This window comes from Acanthaster planci, linkage group LG03, assembly GCF_054643075.1.
Source record: "Acanthaster planci isolate LZ-2023a linkage group LG03, COTS_SCS, whole genome shotgun sequence".
Classification (NCBI taxonomy): domain Eukaryota; kingdom Metazoa; phylum Echinodermata; class Asteroidea; order Valvatida; family Acanthasteridae; genus Acanthaster; species Acanthaster planci.
In genome coordinates, this window is record NC_141779.1 from 14,459,815 (window position 1) to 14,482,567 (window position 22,753).

The 22,753-nt window shown below is 38.8% G+C and overlaps 1 protein-coding gene across 5 annotated transcripts in view; it reads right to left on the reverse strand.

Moving 5' to 3' along the window:
* Positions 1–22,753, reverse strand: part of LOC110989352 (uncharacterized) — a 45,656-nt gene that overhangs the window by 17,758 nt on the left and 5,145 nt on the right. For 2 of the 5 annotated variants that reach the window (XM_022253698.2, XM_022253683.2), the window contains exons 2-3: positions 7,558–7,643; positions 4,409–4,517 (exon numbers count right to left, since the gene is read on the reverse strand). In XM_022253698.2, coding sequence (XP_022109390.2) covers positions 4,409–4,517; positions 7,558–7,578 — 130 coding nt within the window. In that variant the 5' untranslated portion in view covers positions 7,579–7,643. Of the gene's footprint in view, positions 1–496; positions 620–4,408; positions 4,518–7,557; positions 7,644–12,245; positions 12,386–18,438; positions 18,691–22,753 lie in introns of those variants that run through there. The other 3 variants (XM_022253690.2, XM_022253707.2, XM_087134092.1) reach the window with 3 other exon arrangements.

Sequence of the window (22,753 nt, forward strand, 5' to 3'; positions counted from 1 at the left end):
TGTATTTACATGTACATGTACATGAACTTACTCGTATTACGAGTGGACGGTGGACTGATTTGGTCCACTTACATGTACATGTACGTTAACAACCGCACAGCATTGCATTTAAATGATCATCCATGAACAACCTCACATACATGTAAAGCAGATGTACATGTACAGTAGATGTGTGTACATGTACAGTACCATAAATTCAACCATAAAGCACTCCTGGACTGAACTTAATTGCTTTTGAGGTCAATATCATAAGTGTGTACACACAGCGTACATATATGTACTTGAACTTGTTGAAGAAGTTGCAGGCAGGGACAACAACCACACTTCCGTCAAAAAAGAAAAGGGGGTCAAGCCTTGAAGCCTGATATATTCTGTAATCTTACTGGTACATGTCCGTACTGTTTAACCTTTGAGAAAGTGCATGGCGTAAGTTTTGCAGATCCATGTATATTGTACATGTACACATGTACGTGATGTAAAACGTGAATAATCCTACCTCCAGAAGTACATGTAACGTCCATCCTGCACGACTGGTTTTACTGTTTTAAACACCAACCACTAGGCTCTAATAAGCAAGACAATGCACCCCTATGGCAACAAGAAATATAACCTACACATATCTACGGTACAGCCAACCCAAGCAGCAGGCTGAGTAAGCAATGAACAGAAATGTTTATGTACAAACTTGTACATGTACAATGTAGACAAAATGGGGGGGGGGGAACTTCAGAAATTTTGCTGTGTCTGACAAAAAAGTGTTCCCCGTGGACCAGCCTCAGCTACTGGTAAATGTACATGTATAATGTAGCAGGTGGTTTCAGATATTTCCTTGTTTTTCCCTCTCTCGGTTCCTCGAGGAGTTGGAAGCCAGACAAGGCAGTCTGGTCTGCACAAGTGGGTGCATTTTTTGATGGCCCAAGGAGAGCCTGTTCAAGGCAGGGGTTGCACCAGCCTTGTTAGTAGCAAAGGTCACCCAGATGTCAGGGACTTTCAGAGGGCAGCTGGTGGCCCCCCCACAATAAAAATCATGACCACATGGAAGAGTAATTTGTGAAGTCTGAAAAGAAGACAACCTGTGATGCAAAGGACTCCATGCCTCAATCAGTGTCTTGCTACAAAAAGACTCATTTTCCTTCCAACTTCGGGCCAAGTTTTGAACTTCAAATACGTCATTTGACACACATGTACACTCTACAGAATAAGAACATCTATTACTTAGTAAATAAATCTTTTCAAAAATCTTGCTTTCATCACATTTTTGTTGGGGTGGGGTGGGGCGGATTTGGATCCCTGTTTATGTTAATGAGTAAATACGTACAAGTATAAGGCACCAACCCACCCCAAAAAATCCTAGTATTTACAAAGAAATCAACTTTCCACTCTGTCAATGAAAAAAAGAATGGTTCCAAATTAAGCAGGCAGGAATGGCCAAGAAGCAATCCTACATTTAAATGTAAAAATACAGAAAATAAAGTATCGGTACTGTACGTGTATGTACTGGTATACATTCAAGTAACTTTGTAAGCTTTCTGTTTTTAATAACAAAAGGACAGTTTCCAACATGTAACAATGTCAGGAAGAGAATCACGAACATTTTTTTTTTTTTGGAGCAAGTGAGAGTTTTAATGCTCCATGTTTAATTCAATAGGTCTAATAATTGAGCATGTTCACTGAAGTGAAGAGAAACGATTGACAGGCATGATTGTTTTGGGCCTGAAGGAAAAATAGGAAAAGTTCCCAGCGGACCCCCAAAAGTATAACTACTACAGTAAATTACAGTACAGACTGTTGAAAATGGAAAACCTAACAGGAAACCAAAAAAGTCTGTCCTACAAAAATACGAAATATAAAGGAATGAATTACATGTACATGAACAAGTGCGTGGAGGCAATTTGGGTAATCTTTTTTGTAAACACAGGTGAGATTGCACAGATACAATCAGAACACTTGATTTTTTTCCAAATATAAGTTATGCAAAAACAAGAATAACAGACGTAACCTTACACACATGTACTAGTACATGTACATGTTCAGTACATGTACACGTATACTGTCTAGGACTAGAATACAATGTTTGAATTTTCTTTTGCCCAGACAAACGGCAAAAGTTAATTTCAGCTCACCCACAAAAAAGACATCTGGCACGGGTGGTGTCTGGAAAACTTGATTAGTAAGGACATTCTTGTCTGGGATGGAAACATGACTTGATGGGGAAAAGAAATTCAATTAGCAAGGGAGGTACCGGTACATGTGAACACGTACAGGTTTATTCCTATTGCCCTCCTTCCCTTCTAGCCAAACAGGAAACCAAAACTGACCATTCTGAAAGTTACATGTACATGTAACCACTAATTCCTACGGGCTTTTTGCTGGAATACAATTCCAATCTTGCAAAATCCTGCCTCAAAACTGCCTCTTGGACTGTAAAAATGGGATATGACCTGAATCCTAGAAATATTCTATTTTATGGGGAGGGTAACATTTACATCCATGTTCTCTTTATGGTACATGTTAATCACAAACTATATAAAGGAATACAGAAAAGGAAACCAGTACAGAAGAGGAGGCAAGCCCTAAAACAACAAATGCTTGTGTTAGGCAAGCCATGCATAACAAAATACATAATCAAATACATGTACCAAAAAAAACCCCACCGAGTCAGCATTTAGAAACATACATAAACATCATACAGCGTGTTGTATAGACGTATGTAAGATAAACAGAAATGGATTACACGTGCATGTACGGTATGTAGAGCAATAAGGTTGGAGAAGTGCATGACTACTGCCTCATTTTCTAAACCCTGTGGTTCCTGCACCGGTACATGTACACGCAGTTTCATTGAGGAAATCTGAACAATATCCTGAAGTGGTGAGGAAGATCTGAAGTATCAGTTGGGGTCTAAAGTTACGCGCGGCTGAGCATGAACAAGACAAGGTCTATTGGCCAAATACATGTACTATGCTGTTCTCTCGTTTGTCTCCAAGTGTCTGTTCAATATTGTTGAATGTAATCAATGTGTTTACAATGTTTCTGTTAATTCCCGCCATGTTTATGATGTTTTGTTTCAGCACTGACAAGCTAGGACCCAATCCCTGCATTTATCTTGTTTCCATGCTTTCCCTCGTCTTTGGTCAACTCTCCCTGAGCACGTTCGCAATGCTATTGTTTGACAGCCTTTTTCAACGTTTTTCCCACAATACGAAACAGTGTTCTCTTTTCATAAATCCCAACCCCATATTTATGTTGCATGTACATTTTTGGTTTCTTTGTTTTTTTCGTTTTAAAGTATGACTAATAACTGAGCCTCTTCTCTGCCAATTATCAGATATACATGTACACCTCTTCTCTTATACATGTATTTTTGTACCGGTTTTTATTGTGTCTTTATTGCTAACTCCTTATTTACTTAATTCATTGAATTTCTTACATCATTTTTATCTCTTTCCACTTATATTTCCACTTTCGTTCATTTCCAGTAAGTCATCTCTTTTTATTTCTTTTATATCAAGATGTTCATATGTTTGAATATTTTTATATATTCTAATTTATGTACATATATATACAGTGTCTATTTATTTATGTATTAAGTTTATTCATACCTTGAAGAGAAGCAGCAAGTCTCTTCTCATTTTCAGTACTATTTCAGCCTCCTGTTTTGCCAATTACCCATTAGACTTTTATTACATTTACTGTGCACTTACCTACTGTTTTCTTACAAATGTATGTATTATTTTGTATTTATGATGCCATATTTATTGTGTCGTTATCATTAATTGCTTATTCCTGTAACTTATTTAATTTCATATTCAATAGCGTACATTATCTTTATTCATTTCCAGTAATTCCTTTTCTTTTATATATAAATATTTTTACGTTCGAACTGTTGGCTTTACACTTTGCATGCAAGGAAGATTATGGGGGATTTAGGAAGCTTTGGGCTTATTCGCTTCATTGGTTCTGAAGAACAGAGTTGAGGTTTTATTGCTATGTGTACTGTAGGTGAATGAATTCAACCAGCTTTGCAGATGTTAAACAAAAGAAACAGTTATCTACACTGCTTAGTCCTTACATGTAGTTGACAAGTATGGTACCTCAAAACCTCAGCCCATATAATCTGCAGTTCAACCAGTGTTATGAGGGAAACCAAGGTGGAAACACCTTTTTTTTCAGGAAAAAGGCACGCACTTGCTCAGTCAGAAAAAAAAATCCAAGCTACACGTATACAAAACTTTTTGTGATGACGCACTACGCACAGGGGAAGTTAAATAAATGTCCACACGTTTTCAACTTTTGTGTGGCTATACCGGTAGCCTGTGGCAGCTCTCACCTGGCCAGTCCAGCTCACCACCACACCCTACAAAATTGATAAATTCTCTAAAAACAGATTGACTACAAGTCGTCCTACCTTCCATGAAAGCTTGGATTGTCTTGGGCACGTCGTTATCAAAGTGCTGCAGGACAAGCAGTATGTCTTCCTTCTTGCGGTGAGGTACAACCTCCCGTACGCTAGCAAGCTGCAGAAGGGGGACAAGGCCAAGAAAAGTTTCCATTATTTTACCAATACTTACTTAAAGCAGCCACAATTTACTGTTGTAGGCGGCTTTGCGTAGTAGCCATCTCGTACATGTAGGGAAGTTCTTTTGTTTCCATTGGGAAACCTTTTCTGTGCATACCCCGCATAACACAAACACTCTGCCGAGATGAGGGCCATGCAAACCCTGTATTATCTAAGGCATTATGTTACCGTAGTTACTGTCTCAGTCAGTTCCTACCGGTAGCTGTGGTTCATTACTGTGGCACATGTGCATTGCACATACATGTAAGTACATATGTACACTGTACGTGTACATGTCAATGGTAAAACAGAAACATTTCAATCCATGTCTCCTATCATTTCAATGTCGTGAGGAAATGAAAGATTTTTAGACAAATTCCGAGACAGGTTAACAGTTCAGACACATTCAAACTTTTGCAGCATACATAACCTTTACGATCTTTGCACAAAGTTCTCTGAGAGCTTAAGGTACATGTACGCCACTATACAGTACATTGTATACAGACAGTTGGGGCAAAAAGTTTACATACATGTACACCTTGTAAAACAAAAACCATTTTCCTCAAATTTCACAACTTCGCTCATTCCTACCAACTTTCCTTTTCATGAGGACAGACAAGATGGGTTTCTACTTAATGTACATGGTGTTTGCATCAAATAACAACACCCAGAGATTCACATTTACATTTGTACATTTACACCAAAAAAATCAATAATTTTACATCCTCAAACCCTAATTTCTGTATGTTTTGTTACATCTCATAGTCGCAGTGGACCACTTACTGAAGTGTTTTTGAACAACAATAAGGGGGTAAATGTCAATTTTCACAAAATAATTTTTCAGAAATATTAATGTTTGATCCATAATAAATGTCTGAATATTTTTAACTGAAGTACACACTGTGAACATTAATTTGAGACACAATTTGTTTGACTTCACGAAAAAGTTAGCAAAACTATTTCAAACAGCGAAAAAATTGAGGAAAACTGTTTTGCTCCAACTGCACGTACAGTACATCAATAAACACACACCCACGTGTAGGCTGTTTCCCATTTTATTCCAACCACCAACTTTCACAGTATTCATGCTTCATGTTTCTGCCGTGACCTTTCTAGACTCAAAATAACTTTTGAATTCCATGATTAGTCTCCAACACGTGTTCTCATTTTTATTGATCAAAATTGGCATGGCGTTATAACCTTCTGCTTTCTCTTCATCCCACTGTGAACTTGGACTGGATCATTTCATGTCAGGACAATCCATTAGAAACATAATGGGAGGGCACAGGAACTACTCAACAAACTGCTGATCAATAATAAAAGCTGATGCAGCTGTGAGCGGGCATATTTGACAAACATTACAAGGTTCATTAAGTATCGATTTTGTCGATCATCGTGAACCCAAATCCACATTGATCAGCCTAATAGGAAATACATGTACTAGGGGATTTGTTCTCAGCAAAAAAATCTGTGTCCAAGAAGCTGCAAAAGTACTCATGAACAAAATCATCGGAAAATTCTCGTTTCTATTTACCGGTATCAGGCACGCAACTTGGACTTTGAAAAAAAAAATGAGGAAATCCCAATCTTCACGAGACTTTGTACAGTGTTTTCCAATTTCAATAACGTGAATGTGAAGTGAAACACTAGGTAATCAGTGTGACCACTAAAAAGAACTTTTGAATGTTTCTGGGATTACTTCATACTGCAGTACATGTACCCGGTAGGCTCTCAGAAATTACAGACAGAACAAGTGAGAACTACTCTTACTTATTTAATCAAATTCATCTCGGCATATATAATATCGGTACTGGTATTCTTTTCTGTAAGAGCAGTCCAAATTGGAAGTGATCATATGTACAATGTACATGTACTACAGTACTTGTACATGTACAGTGTATGCACAACAAACACTGGATCAAAATTGACCAGTTGAACCCTGGCCTTGGGGGGATAAAAATTGCAAGTTGAAGAGGGAAGAGTTGTCCATCTGCAAAAATACTGTGCAATCAACAGCGATAGATTTTGGGCTGGTTTTACATGAATTTTACAATAACCTGTCAGTTTACCCCATGCTGGAACCTGACTGAGTTGAAACTGCAAAGTGTCAGCATGTACGCGTTGAATTAGCAGGGAATGGATTAAGACATTAAGGAATCTACTGCCAGGACACGTGCCTGACTGGGGAACAGATTGACACTGAGACGCATTGTTATCTCTACCATTCCTACATGTGCATGCAGCTATGTACATGTACATGAGAAGTACTGGTACCCGGTACACTTCTGGGAATGAAAACAAGCAGAAGCCATGTAAACTGTGCTAGCATTGCTCCAACAAGAAACACAATTGCCTACATATGTGGTGCTGCACCTTTGTGCTTCAACTGATCACTGTTTGTTTTGCTATTTCAAAGGTTATTTTAGCCCCTTTCTGGACTGTATGTAAACAGTACAAGATTTCCCATATTCAGGAGAAACACTGTGATTTCATCTCTGGAGGAAAACCTCAATATTGCACTGATTTAGGCACAACAAACGCTGGAATTTTTCATATTTCAATGGCCTAATTTTTTTGTCTTTACTGATAAACTAATAAGTAACCTTTTCTCAAGATATTTCCAAATAAGCAAAGTTTAGTTTCACAATACTAACAGAAAAATGTTTAAAATCAACAGTCTCTTCTCTGGTTGATATCACAGCAACAGTGCCCACACTTGACCAGGAAAGCATGGACAACTTGAAATGTGTTAAAAAGTGCACTTTACAATATACTTTATACTTAGCCTACAAGGAACGTCGAAAGGTTTCATACAAAGGACTCTTTCAGCTCTGTATGACCCATACAACCATTAAATAGGCTAGAGCAAATGTTAGTCTAATGCGCGAGCCTTCTCAACCTGTGACAACGTGTACATTCATATGCCACAAACTCTCCAAAATGAGTGGTTCTGCTTCCTGACCAAAAAACTCGCACACCTGATTATGTTAATGCATTACCTGTTCCTTGACGTTCGCCATTGAGTTATGTGATGTCTGAGTTAGCACTGCCTTGGTTCTCGTGTCAAAGTAAACGTCAGCAGAATCTGTAAAATGGATAAGAAATGGTAGATTCATGTAACTTGGGACAGACACTTGTTTCCATAAGGTTAGGGAGGCATATCAAGTTTGAAATGATCTTTGTGTCAACAGCATTTCAACCAGCACTGGGTATCCAAATCTGCCTCGACTGAGGTGAAAAAAACACAGGTCAGCCAAGTTGCAACGGTTTTAAATTGCTTGTACATGCACTTGTGGAAAATGTCCAAGAGACACATATACCTGGTACATGTTGATGCCCTTTTTGCTGAAATAAGGTGTGACAACAAGGCCAAAACAACTGTTAAATTTTGTTGTTGTTTTTATTTTTATTTTATGTCAAAAGACAACATAGAGAAAAGGCTTGGTAGGATCCCTAAGTTTGTTTAAAACTGGACACCGGAGTCACATACAAATTTGTATACAGTAAAAGTTTAACTTCACTTTAACAGTGATGGGGATTAATTCCACAGTATTTGACACAAAACAGAGAAGTGTGCAACTATGCAAACAGTTCCCCTCCTCATGCATTCATCTGAATGCCCAAAGTTCAAAGCTTTCCCAACAAATGTGAAACCAAAAGGATAAATACAAGACAGCTTAAATAAACATTCTTTTCTCCTTTTCACCAAATATACCTGTACAACTTCAAAGTGACATTCTAAACGATACGAACATTGTACATTTTGTTAATCATTAATTACATGTACAGCGTACATACAAAATACACCTGGTAAGCGGACAGAAGAAGATTAAGTGCATCCTGCCATTGACAAGGTTCTTGTATGGTACATGGTTCATTAGCTTGGCCAAAACAGAGCGAAAATGAGAATGGTGTGTTAAATATCACAAATACCCGGCCATGCCCATGTCTAAACCTGTGACCTTAAGTTGTGATCACAAAAACTGTCTCTCTGTTGGGAACAACCAGTCGCATTGTTTTTAACCATAATATCCTTGACCTTTGACATATGGGATCCCTAATTAATAAGACTGTATTCACTGTATTTGTGTTGGCAATCTTGAATTGAACATCAGGTACACGTACATGTAAACCTCTTCATTTGGGAACCTGAGAGTAACGAGCAACAAATAAAACTTAACAGAAATTCATGCCAGTTTTTGTTTAAAATAATTTAGGATTTGTAATAAATTATATGTACATGTAATTGTTTAAAGCCACAAAGAAAAAAACTGAAAGTAAGGTTTGGAACCCAAAATAGCAAGTTCTTCTCAAGTTAAAGGGGGAAAACTGGCCAATGGGTGGGAGGACAAAGGCAAACACAGTACAGCTTTTTCAGCTTCATTTGCAGGTATAAAAAAAATGACAAACCGAAATAAAAACAAAACTGTACAGATAACAACAGAAACCACGTGAAAAGAGAAATTCACTAGAATGTGAATCCTCCTAATTCACTTCACAATTTCAGGGTGGCACATGCATGTGCGTGTTAAAAGAAAAAAAGCAATGACCTGACACATTATGCAACTAATGACAATTTCTCCTCCAGTGAGGGACCTTGGCCATTTATTGCTTGGTTGTGTCTACTCAAAAGGTGGAACATCAGTCCATGATGAACACAGTTAGCAAAGCATGCGGTATGAACTACATGTACTATACGAAGATGTCGAGTATACCGGTTAGGCGTCACTGTACAAGGTCTCAATGACCATGAAAAGTCTGCAAATTACGCAAGAAAATACACCCTAGCTGCAATTTTTATTTCGGTATGAAAGGATGCAAATACGAACAAGGTCAAGTGTATTCAAGCAAAATCACCTGTACAGTGTACATATATTGCCATCAGTATACAGTAGACTGCATACATGTACATGTGTGGACTGGTGTGTGTGGACAGAATAATTTACTACAGTAACAGGATTCATGGCAGAACAATGTACTGTACATGTACATAACACACATCAATTTAATTGTTTTCAATTACAACTGTTTTCATGCACATGTATACTATGCTGGTACATGTACATGTACATGTACAAGCATGTATCGGTATGTACAATGCAAATATATGTATACCAGTACAATGTATATTGTGTACAATGTAGGCTATACATGTACATGTGCTTTACTCACACACCATGGCAGATCACTGCCACCAGTAATACTCAGCCATTGAGAAGGCACCCAAAAGTGTAGCCAATGTCAATCAAGACGCTACTGGTACATTGATCATCATTATCATGCAAAAATTATCATCAGGTGAGGACACTACTGGTCCTTAAGTACCAGTACAGTACCGATAATGACTGGATATCTAATGCCATGGATGCAAATATACCGTCCATGCTAATGTACAGGTAGCCTGTGAAATGTGTATGTACATGTAAGGTACATGTACTGTATAAATTTGTGTCCTACCGCAAGATTTTTACTTGTGGCACAGAGCAAGCAAACAGGGAAGATTGTTATCAGAAAAATTTGGACAGGGTTGAGGGGTTCTGTATGTCCCCCTAGCATTTTTGGTCCCCACACTGGAGTAAAACATGTGGTCCACACCTGTCCCTGCAACTTGCATGTAACTCCGTGTGCAAAGCACATCTGAGTTCACACTGGCATGATCCTGACAGGTAAAAGGAGAGCTTGCAGGAAGAGGCAACCTGCAGACACCCCAAAGTATAATGACTACAGTTCAGAATGTTGAAAATGGAAGAAATCGTACAAAATTAAAGGGAAAAAAATCTGAAGTCCTGTTTAAAAAAAAAAAAAAGGAAATACGCTTGCATTCACAGGGTTTGAATTTTCGTTACCAGTCAATGGACTCCTGGTCCAGTGGCTCATCCAGTATCCCTAATCATGGTGAAAGAAATTTCGAGATGATTTTACACACGCTCAAGGGAGTTAGGGTTAATGAAAGAAACCAGCAAGCCAGTACAGTACGTGTATCCTCTTTGCACATGCTTTCCTGTTGCCCACCTCTTTTTTAACACTGGACAAATTTTAATAAGGATTTTATCTTACATCATAAATTGCCCTTGCTCATAAAAGATGAGCAACTAACACAACACTGGACCTGCAACTGGACCAAGGCATGAATGACCACAAAAAACAAACAAAAAAACAAAAACAGAAGTGTGGGTGATCGTGAAGGAAAAATTGTTGTGTCAAGGTCTTGGGTTAGACCTTGTGTTGTTTATGCCATGCATAAATTATACGTTCAATCATCTGTAATGCTCACGGATACCACTCACACCGCCTCAACATATTAATGACAGACATTGCCAGAGGATTGGAAGGATTGGATTGAGGCAGCAGTCACCACTTTGAGGAGCATTCAAGAAATAATAGAGGATTTGAGAGGATTAAAGACAAATGCCTTTTGGGGAAACAAGGCAATCGGAGGAGTTTGAAAGACTGAGGATGTGCCCCAGCAAAATGGCCCTACATGTAGGGGATTAGGGTTAATTTACAGGTTTGGCCATTTCTGTTGTTATACAGTAAAAGTACAGTATCTCTATAGATTTTCAGTTGAAAGGAGACTTGTAGAGTACATAAATTATACTACTCTAAGTACATGTAACATGGAAGGAGATGGCTCTCAATACCTGTGCCGGTATATTTGACAAGATAGCCCAAACAATCCAAGCCAGGACCTAAATGTAGGGAGCTGAATGTTTTCTTACAAAACAACTGCGTCCATTATTTTCCTGTTAACTACGGTACATGTAAATGTACATGCAGTGCTCATGTGCATACAGTACGGTACATGTACATGTGCGAGCTGCATATACAAAATGTACATATGTACGTGTACATGTACATGTATCACATACAGCACATGTGTGCTACTGGTATGTAATGAGGTCCTGAAAGTGCATGGAGTATGTAGTACTAGTAAGTACCAGTACACGTACATGTACATGTATGTATCTCCCTGGCATATACAACGAGTCAAAATTGTCAGGGCAACAAAACCAATTGCTACATGTACCTACATGTACACATGTACACACTTGCACCTCATATGAATTGTCTTTAAAGTAACTTATTCCTGTACATGCTCCCTCCGTAAATATCTGTTGGTGTAACTGCAAATTACAGTGCATGAAAAATAAACTCACACACTACCAATATCTTTTCCAGGTTACAAAGTCACACAAACAAGTTTATACACACTACTGTGCCAGTGGGGTTCCACTCCGCAAATTTCAACAAACAGCTGAATTAAGATTCAGTTACAGGCACAAATGTGCAGTATGTACACTTAATATATAAGCCTACCGGTACGTACATGTACACTTTTTTCATACATTGTACTCAATTTGTAATCTGTGCTTGACTGCTGGAAGTGCCATATGCATCCATAAACATGTACCATAAAACACTTACATGTATGTAGCTAAGGTTCATTTTCCCTCGGCTATGACTTAATGTAATGATTCCTTTCAGCCCTTCCAGGTAAACACCCCCCTTCAGATGACAACTCTACAAAAATATCTCAATGTACATGTACTCGTACATGTACCTCAATGTACCCTAATGTGCATTCACCCGGTTCTATTCATGTGGCAGTACATGCACGAACGTACATGAACACAAACATTAAACATCCTGCAACGTATGGTACTGGCGGCAGATTTCATTTTCTTACCGGTACAATAGCCAAGGTCTTACACGTACTGCTGGCATTCACGCTACTATTCCTGGAGTTTCCTTGAGGAAAGTGCAATGAGAAATCGTTGCGATCATGATAAATGACAGGCACTTTGACACAGCTCAATCAGCTGTTTGTGTGCGTGTGTTTTTTTTTGTTTTTTTTCAGTTCACAAACAACGTGCCAACCTGCGGTGTGCACACACACAGGCACATGCACTGTCCAGGTCCGTAGTTCACCGAGTACTTCCAGAGCCCTAACAATACCTTTGAATGTTGCTGCTGGTCCCGCAGAACAATGGCAATAGATCTGTCAAAATGCATGACCCTTGGCTGTTATCAGTAATTCAACAATGTCGTCAAGTAAACTGCACTTATAATCAGATAATTTTATATTTAAAGATCGGTAGTACAATACACATGATGGTACATGTACTGGTACCGTGAAAATGGAGTTGACAATAACGGACTACAAGCATTTACATGTAAATAAAGAATGCACTTTTGGTACATTTTCCTACCAGCATATGGTCTCCATTAGTGAAGTGTAGCGGCCTGATCCAAAGAATGGATTAGTAAAGTTTTCCATCACTAAGCTCATATTATTCAACTGTGAATGCCCAAAACAGCATCATCAGAAGAACCAAACTGACATTAGTTTTTTAATCCTCCATGACTTTCGATTTCAACAAGATCAGTTTTCCTTTTGGGATCATTTGAAACCCCTATTAGAACTCGGAGATTAAAATCTAGTTTCATAAATATCTACCGGTATGTGGAGTGGACTTTTGAAGTTGACTCCATATTGTTGAATGAAAATGGCTCTGAATATTTGTTTGGTATAACACCTTTTCAAGAAGAAAACTCTTCAGCTGAAAAGAATTGAGAGAGCATTTTGTACTTTGCAGAAGCCCACTGAGGACATTCAAAGACAGTACAGAAATTGACCTTTCACTGCAGATTCACAACACAGCTGGTGAAATACTGTCCAATAAGTCTTTTGCGATTTAACTTCGACCCAAATCTGGTACACTAAAACCACTGTTGCTATACCTCGTGATTCGGGGCAAGCTTTTGCTTAGTTACATAAGAGATGCCTTGCAACAATACACTGTTCTTAATGGATAGGAAGGGCACAAAGGAACCAGTCCAATCCAGAGATGGTGGTCGCTATGCAAAAGCTTGCCCCGAATCACGAGGTATAGCAACAGTGTCTTTAGTCTGGGGAATTCAACTCGTTATGTTTATGTGCAGTCAGATAACTCAGTGCACCAGATTTTACTCAAATTTAACTCGCAAATGGTTTATTACATCACATACCGGTACATACCGGTATGTGTATAACGGGTGTGGCTTATGTGCTTACAGTGATACATGTTTTGATTTGAAAAGAACTACATGTATAGTCTGTTGTTGGGGTATGCTGCCAAGAGGTCCATGCAGGGGTTCATGACGCTTCAATCAGAGTGTCAGGGGTTCAAATCCAGCTACTACGTGACCGATACATGTACAGTACCCGGTACATGCACTGACCGTACACGTTACGGCCTTGAGCAAACCATTTCACTCCTACTTGCTTCTCTCCACCCAGGCGTATTCATGTACATGTATACATGTATGCAACATCATAACTAAGTGGCCATGGACAAGTCACTTCACCCCCCTGTTCGCTTCTCCCTGCCCAGAAGAATATGTACATGCATCATACGTACATGTACACATCTGTACATGTACTGGCCTTAGCTGGGCCATGGGAGGCCCAGCCTGGGGAGCAGCCTGAGATGGACTGGCATCCTGGGGAGGAAGGGAAGGGGATAGGGTTATTCTAGTGAGTCCTCTCATGCCAAGGAAACTGGAGAGAAACACAGGCCTGAGGTGCCACAGTGGTTTGACATAGACTTGCTCAACTGCAAAATAGTGAAGAGAGAGGAGCAGAGGGCGAGGAAAAACAGGAGATGATGGGTATTCAATAATAACAAAAAGCATTATTAGCCTTGATGAACGGGTACCGGTACATGGTACATGAATTTGCTGTCAACAGTTGTTGTACGTTACATAAACAATCTGTATGTACTTAGGCAATGTTACACTCCTACTGATGTCCAATTACATGTACATTCAGGACAATGACAATAAATCCAAAATTTGACAAAGTTACACCTGCTGGTACCGATACATGAATTACGGTATCTTCCTGCCAAAAATGCTTATGATATGTACATGTACCAGTGCATATGTATTGGTACAAAAATCTCAGTTGATGTTTTTGCCTGTTTCATTTCTCTACTGTACCACATGCATGATACAGTGTAAGCTCCCAAAGCTGACTACATGCACATGTACACATACTGTACATGTACATTCCAGTATGTGCTCTCAGTCAGTCATCCTCGGAAACTTGTGGTTTACCTCAACCATTTCATGATCAGTGCAGCTGACAGCTTTCATGGTGACCTGTCAAAATGAAAGGTCACCAGGCCAACTGGAACAATGGACTACTGCAAGTTATACCCTGGAATAATTGTTCTGATAAGAGAAGGAATTGTTATTTTTGGACAGATTCAGTACAGTGTAGTTCCATTTTAAAGCTGTTTTTGAGTCATTTGTCGTCATTTTAAGGGGACACTTTCAATGGGAATACAATATTAAAGCAGAGATCTACATGTACATGTAATCTCACGTCCTGCAAGTATGTATACATGTGTGTATGTACAGTGTACAGTACATGTACATGTGTGTACAGGTACACAAAATGGCAATTTACAGTACAAGCAATGAACACACAGCTTCTGAAATCGGTTGCCGCTAGCACGGACAGGACTGAGGTACACACTGAATGTTCACTGGCTAAGCCCCTGAGGAACAAATCTGCAGGGAATGCTGACTAGAATAGTCTGCTACCCAATGGAATAGAGTAACTATTCAGGTGACTTGTGAGGATATGTATTTGACCTTGTGTCTGAGATGCACTGTAGGCCTACCATACTTGGGACATGTACAGGTACATGTCCTGTACATATACGTGTACAACATCATGCACTGACCATTCTCGAGATTTTAACTGAGAAACAATGCATATGTTGTACAGTGTGGGGCAAATCATGCATTTTTGGAATCGATTGCCCATTCCATCTCAGATTTGTCTCCAACAGTGCATCTACATGTATTATACGGTAGGCGTCACATGCAGTGTTGCAACAGCAAGTGCATGCCATGATGTGCTAAATGAGGCAAGTTTTGCTTTGCTCTTGATGACAGATTTTACATGTGGCAAACAAACCACAGGATTTTTTTTTTAATGGAAGTAAATGTACATGTAGGCCTACATGTGTATCGTGTCAAAAACCTTGTGCAATTCAAACATGAATTAATTCCCATTTAGTGTGCATTATTTGTATTAAAGTTCAACATGTATTGGTGTTATGTACCAGAATGGTGAAGTTACAAGGTTGCACAATGGAAGGCCTACTTGTACATGTACGTAGATGAAATTACTTACATGCAGTTGGTCACGTTGCGACTACATGTACATTGTACCTTGACAACATTTAGCATGGGAACAGCACTAAAAGACACACACAATAATACATTACACATACATACCGTATGTTATGTACAGTACATGCACAGGTACTGTACCATAAGTCTACAATCCACACCCAGCCATCAGTGCCAACGCCCATCACGGCAGGGTTTCTCCTGCCTGAAGCAACCTACATGTACATGTACCTCATTCATTTTCTTGACCACCTCAGGCTTTCCTGTTGAGTTGTACCACCCACATGTACATTGTACATTTACCTCAACACTTAAAATAACATAGACAAGAGATGAAAGGAAAAAGCAAAAATATTTTGAAATGGATCAGTTTCAAATCGCTCAGAATGGTAAAGCGGGGCACAGAGTACAAGATCGATTTGTTCTAGAGCGGAAATTTAGACCCAAATGTGCTGGTACTATTAGACTATACAGAATTTATTTTAATTATTTAAGGCCTTTTTGAAAACACTCGCTTTTGTTTTAGGTACTAGAATTTGGGCAAAATTTGTTTGACCACCTCACACAAGTACCCCAGGGGAAACCCTATACGTGTACATCAGGGTAACAATGAGAAAAACAATGTACATGTATTGATGTACATTGTACATGTGTGTACTGGTATGTTAATTTAACAATGTCCCAATGACATGGCAACATGTGGTACTGGGTAGTCCCTCCCCCCTCCTGCCACCTATACATGTACATTACCGATAACTGCAATGCACCACAACACATCCTACCCGGCAAAGTAAAAATCCTTGATGCTCCCACTATAGGGAACAGTTTTAAGGGTCTACAGGGAATTGAAAATTTCAAAAATTACCGGTATGGGCGACTAGTGTGAATGATACTGCCTAGCCAGAATGAGCTCAACCCATTGTTTGACCTGACTCAGGTCTACTCATGCCAGGCCCATGATAATTTCAACACGGGTTGGTAAGCTGATACCAGTACGTACCGGTATATGCAAAATTTTAAAAAAACATGTTACATTTACCGTATGTACAGTACGATATGTGAGAGCACAGAGTAAGGAAATTGTTCTGTTACCAGTACCGATAGTTTATATTTAATTTGTCACAGCCGAAGATACCGGTACACGTTTCTACATGTACAGTGTACATGGGTACTATTGCATTAATACACCAAAGTGTCCACAAGAGCCAGGTACATCAGGCATGCAACTTGAGCTTTGACAAAATAACAAGGAAATTCCACTCTTTTAATGACTTTGTACAGAGTTTTTCACATTCTCAGTGGCATGAGTGTGAAGTGATAAATGAGAAAAACAGCTGATCTGAGGACAAGTTGCATGCCTGATACATACATGTACATATCTTGGCAGCCCCTTCTGAGAAAGGTCTATACATGTAGTCCAAAGTTTCAATTAAAAACACCCAATGGCATTTCTTATTTTGTCAACATGGGAACAAACCACACTGTGCATGTATATCATGTACTGGTACATGTACATGTACATCAGCACTCCTTTCATATGCCCATTTGTGTGCAATGAAACAATATCCTTGGGAGCCCCCCCCCCACCATTTATCATCTTTTATCAGGGGCAGATTCAATACATGTACATGTACCTGGGGGAAGGTTCCAGAACAGTGCGTACATGTCCATGTATATGTAGGGGTCTAACGGTATGCTATGGATTGAGTGCATGCATACAGAATTATATAAAGTGGTTGCATAAAACATACATGTACATTGTAATTCAGAATCGGTGGAGGAAACAGCTAGATTTCTCAATTATAACTACATGTACCGTACTTTCACACAAATGGGAATTTTCAGAAGTTATTTCTAGTGGATTACAAAAGAGGAAAGTGGGGTAGGACATGCACCAGTAATTTATTCCAGCACTTGTATACTACACATGTACTGTACCGGTACATGTACTGTACTTAACATGATCATGTACTGTAACGGGTCTGCAAGTGTACATTGTATGTGTATGTACAGTTACTGCAAAACAACAGGGACGCTGTTTCAATTACGCTTACATTTTCATTTGTACAACGCCATGAAAGGTACATGTAGGGTAAGGATAATTTACGGGCAAAACCATTCAAAAAAGGTTGAATTCATTACAATTTACATTAATTAAAGAAAAAACCAACATGCATCAAAAGTCCTTTTAAACAGCAACAAAAACTATAAACAAAATCAAAATTATCAAACATTAAAATTCAAATTTGATCGAACACACCAAACTGTCAAAATCTTAAATAATGTCAATAAAACCAATATTTCCATGATAAAATACCCTCAAAAACATACAACTACACTCCCCCCCAAAAAGTTAAATGACAGTAGTTTCATACACAAAAGTCAGAAATTTTTGGTGCAAGAAATTTGGGGGGGGGGGTCTTTCCCCTGTACCTTCTGAATTAAAACCCACAGTAAGTTACATTATATTTTCACAAGGTAAGAGAAGTGTGCTGTAACTGAATAACCTAGCCATCACAAAGTGTACACATACATGTACATGTACCGTACACATTTACCCTACACTGTCAACTGCAGGTCGACAGTGTTGAAATGGTAATCAACCGCCCCTTTTTTAGTAATCATTATCAATGTCAAAAAGCCAAACACATACTGCATAACGGTGCATAGTGATCAACAGTTTATAACCTTACCAAATCACGAGGAAATGTCGACCAGATCAGTATCAGCCGGAGATTTACACTAGTAATACGAGCTCTTTTTACACCAACATCTGACAAGCGAGCACATGTTCACAGTGCTAGCACATGCTTACGTCATAATTTCCTCTATTTGTCAGTTCAGTACTGCGTGGAGGAAGCCGGTTCAATACGTGTATACTGAACGATATAAATCATGCATTTTGCAGAGTTGGCAAAAAATTCCAGGCCACAGTGACAACTACACCCAACTTTAGAATTCCCTTAAGCTTGTGGCTGTACTATTAAGGCGTGCGTAAATCAGCTGTTTTGTGCTCCACTGGACCGTGAATCGCCGTTCAGGTATGATATTTTGTGGCATGGCCACACATGACAAGGCCGCAGGGGGGGGAGGGGAGGGATTCCTGGCCATTGTTGACACTGTTGTACTGGATAACAATGATGGGTGGAGGGAGCAAATGCTGCATTCCTTCTATAGTGCTTTATCCCAGTTCCATAACCAAACAGGTAATTACCACAGACTGGTTGCCTGTCTTAAAGAGCATGTACCGGTACAAGTATCTGCCTCATTGTGCTCCTATTCTTATTTATAGGTTAGCCCTTTGTACTGTACAAGTGAACACAGGTACATTGTACATGTACAATGTACAGTACATGTATGGGTACCCTGTGCATATGTACATAGTACATGTACATGTGCACACAATTAAGTACCTGTAATACATTACACAGTAATAATTAACTCCTACCGCAACTCTCCCAGACGTCCCCAGACGCGTACAAATTTTACTGATAAACTTTGGGTGGATTTTGCCACACGCAGAAAGGTACAGTAAAGTACCGGTACATGCACACATAAGGCCAAAGAACTTTTTCTTTATGTAATGCAAAAGTGCAACGCTAGGGACAAGGTCGCATGATACCCCTTGAACGTTAGAGTTTGCCTCTGGTTTCGGGCGAAGTGCAGGATATTTCAGGATTTGAGGAAATTCCCAGCAAAATTGATTGGGAAGGTACATGTACATGTACTTGGGTTGAGAGAAAAAAAAATTGGAAGTTACTAAAATTGCTTTCTACCAGTATTTTCTGAACAAAAATTCACTACATGTGGGACATGTTCATATGAAGCTAAGGTGGCCCACCTCACATGATTTAGTGACAACCTTAACCTTCAGCTCATATTGCCACCTCAAAATTGATGGGAAGGGACCCCCCAAAAAAAAATACCCCAGAAATTTGATATTTTGTAATACCTGTAGTTCATGCTCATATTTTTCAGGTTAGTAAACAAGGCCACAGAATATGAGATTGATTTATTCAGAAGAGAGGGATTAAGAGTAAATGTACATAAAGGTGCCATCAGAGTGGGAAGAATTTACTGTATTTTACGCCTAGACGTCAACACTTGCATTTGGCAAAAAAATCATTAGCCAACAAATTCTCATCAGTGCCAATAGGGAAATCCTGGCCCTGGGATATACATGTACATATATGAACATGTACTATACAGGTAATGTAAGAAACATGCATGCAACTTACAATACATGTACACTGTACTGGCACTGTACATGTACTGATGGTACAGTGCAGTGTACATGTATGTACCGTACAATGAATACACATGCCAGTGTAGTGTTTGTGGCTGATATTGGTCCATGGGGCTACTGATGTTAAAAAGGTACATATGTACATGTACACTCAGCCTAAATTTTCTTACCCCTGCACTTTGTGTAAGGACAATGATAGTGCATTACCTTGGGTGTGACTAGCAACTATCAGTAGTTAATGGCCTGAACTGCAGTGTGAATTCATGTGTAAATTGCCTCTTGCCAGATTGCCAAAGTACATGAACATGTGAGAAGCACCATGCTCAAGAAACATGCATGGACCACTTGCAAGCAGCCATTTTATTACCACATTTGGCATACCTTCAAAGGTGAATGAGCTGTGTGTGGTGGATCATCTCCACGTTTCGGTACTTCTTTTTTTTTCCTTACCCCAAAACCTTTTCTTTTAGGGTTACTGGATTCACAAAGGCTTTCACTTTGTGTTGGGAGCCCTTAAAATTTAACTTGCTGCACAACATATCACACACCCAGACATTTTCTGAATAGCTAACCATTTGCAATGTTTATCCGATAAGAAGTTGGAGATGCCATGCACAAGACCTAGATTTTGTGACTTCGGGTCTGAGTTCTACATGAATTACACATTTTCAATCATATCCTGAGGCATGTTTTTTGGCTTGAGAATCAACTGAGAAAATCTATTTAACTTAAAATTATAACCTGCAAAAGTTGTGCATATATCTCTGTGTAGTGCATACATGTACACATGTGCATGTATACTGCAAATGAACAGCAAATCTGATGGTGTTTAAGTCCTTTATGTCTCATTCACCTCGTTAAATCTTACCCATTTTGAAACTTAGAAACGATGAAGGCAATTACACACATAATGAAGAGTTGAACTAGTGCAGGGAAATACAGACGAAGTACACGTAATGTAGCATCATGGGATCAAGGATGCATCTTTGTGGCTGTATTCTGTTTTCGATCACACTATGCCCAGTGGTCTGTCCTCAGCTAAGGCACGGCTTCTCTTTGTATAAAGCCTCAAAACAAGTTTGACTGCACTTTATCTGTTTTCCTACATCTTCGTTAATCAACATGCATTTGTTTGAAATATGTGAATTCAAATTACAAATGGTGAATTCATCTTATGAATTCATATTATGAATATTATGAAAATGAACTTTGAATTAGGCTATGCCATAGGGCTAAGTCAATTCAAATACTTCACTACTCGAATATTCGACCTTCAATTCGATCGAATAACCGAATATCCGAATATTTGGTTGTACCGACCAGCGGATTGTTGATGAACAATCCATACAAAATCAGTTGCAATAACACACACAACTGCACATTATAATCACTATAATACCATAGCTTCTCACATCTAGGAGTATCTCCAGCCATGATTTAGCAAGATTTAGAGACGAACAATACCTCTTGTCCTTCAACATTTTTAATTAATGAATAATTAATACTTTTTGAATCATAGTTAACATTTCTGTCACTTTTCATTTGAATCTGCTTGAAACAAGCCTCCACAGTGCGAGTTTTCTTATTTAAGACAAAAGAAAATCCTCCCTTCGTTTTCATGAATTTTGCATTCGAATATTTGAATTCTGAAAATGATATTCAAATATTCGATAATCGATCGAATATTTGGATATTCTACACAGCCCTTCAATACCATGAGCCAGAGAATGGAGCTTGGTTTTCCAAAATGAGAAACCCCACAAAATGTAGGCCTAGCACAGCAGGCCTTACGCTGAAAATGTACATTTACTTATTTTAATTTAGTAGCGTCTACAAAGAATTTGTACACCATTTACATGTACATGCAATGTTACACAACCATGAATATCAAGGAAGTTGGCTAGGCCTTTCCTCGACATGCCAGATACATGTAGTATCATTGCAAATAACAATTACTGACACTTTCAGCACTTGACAACAAATTTACATGATTACAATAGTTGTTCTAATTCCTTGTTTCTCTGTCATGTCTATATCATGGAGTACCCTAATATCATGCATACAAATATTTCCAACTTCCTCGTCGTGAAACTCCTCCAACGAAATCATGCACTGACATTAAATTACTGTCAATGATCGATCATCACTTCGATGTCTTTTGGGGGGGGCAGCTATGTGCAAATTAAAAGCTTTTCTAGGGACAATTAAGGAAAAATGTAAACAGAGCATAAAGCTTTATTTTACAGACTAAATACAAAAGTGAACCGGTTGAAATTGTCTAGAAAATGGATAAAGGATTGCTGTTCGTTCACAAATGATGTCAGACATCTGATACAGCCTTGCAGGCACTAATGACGACTTCAATCAACTTTCACCAAACAGGGCGAAAGTTGATCGAAGGCGTTATCAAAAACACAGAGCCTGAAAAAGTACTGCACACCTAATATAATGACATTCCCATTGGCGACGGCAGGCGCGGATTCAGTGACACTGTATTTTGTGACATTTCAGAAATACACGTAGAAGGAGAAGTTTTGTCATAATGTCCATATGAATAACTCATATTAATGCTAATTGTGATTCATTTGAAAGCATAAAAATTCATGAGTCACTGTATCTTCATATTAAATTGAAAAAAATTAAAAGAATGAAGAGAAAGTGATGGGAATTCAAGCTTTTTGCGAGTAAAAGTGTTTTTTCCTCAAACTGCATCACCAAACCAAAGTAATTGATGCAAATTCCTCATTCAAGAGACATTAACT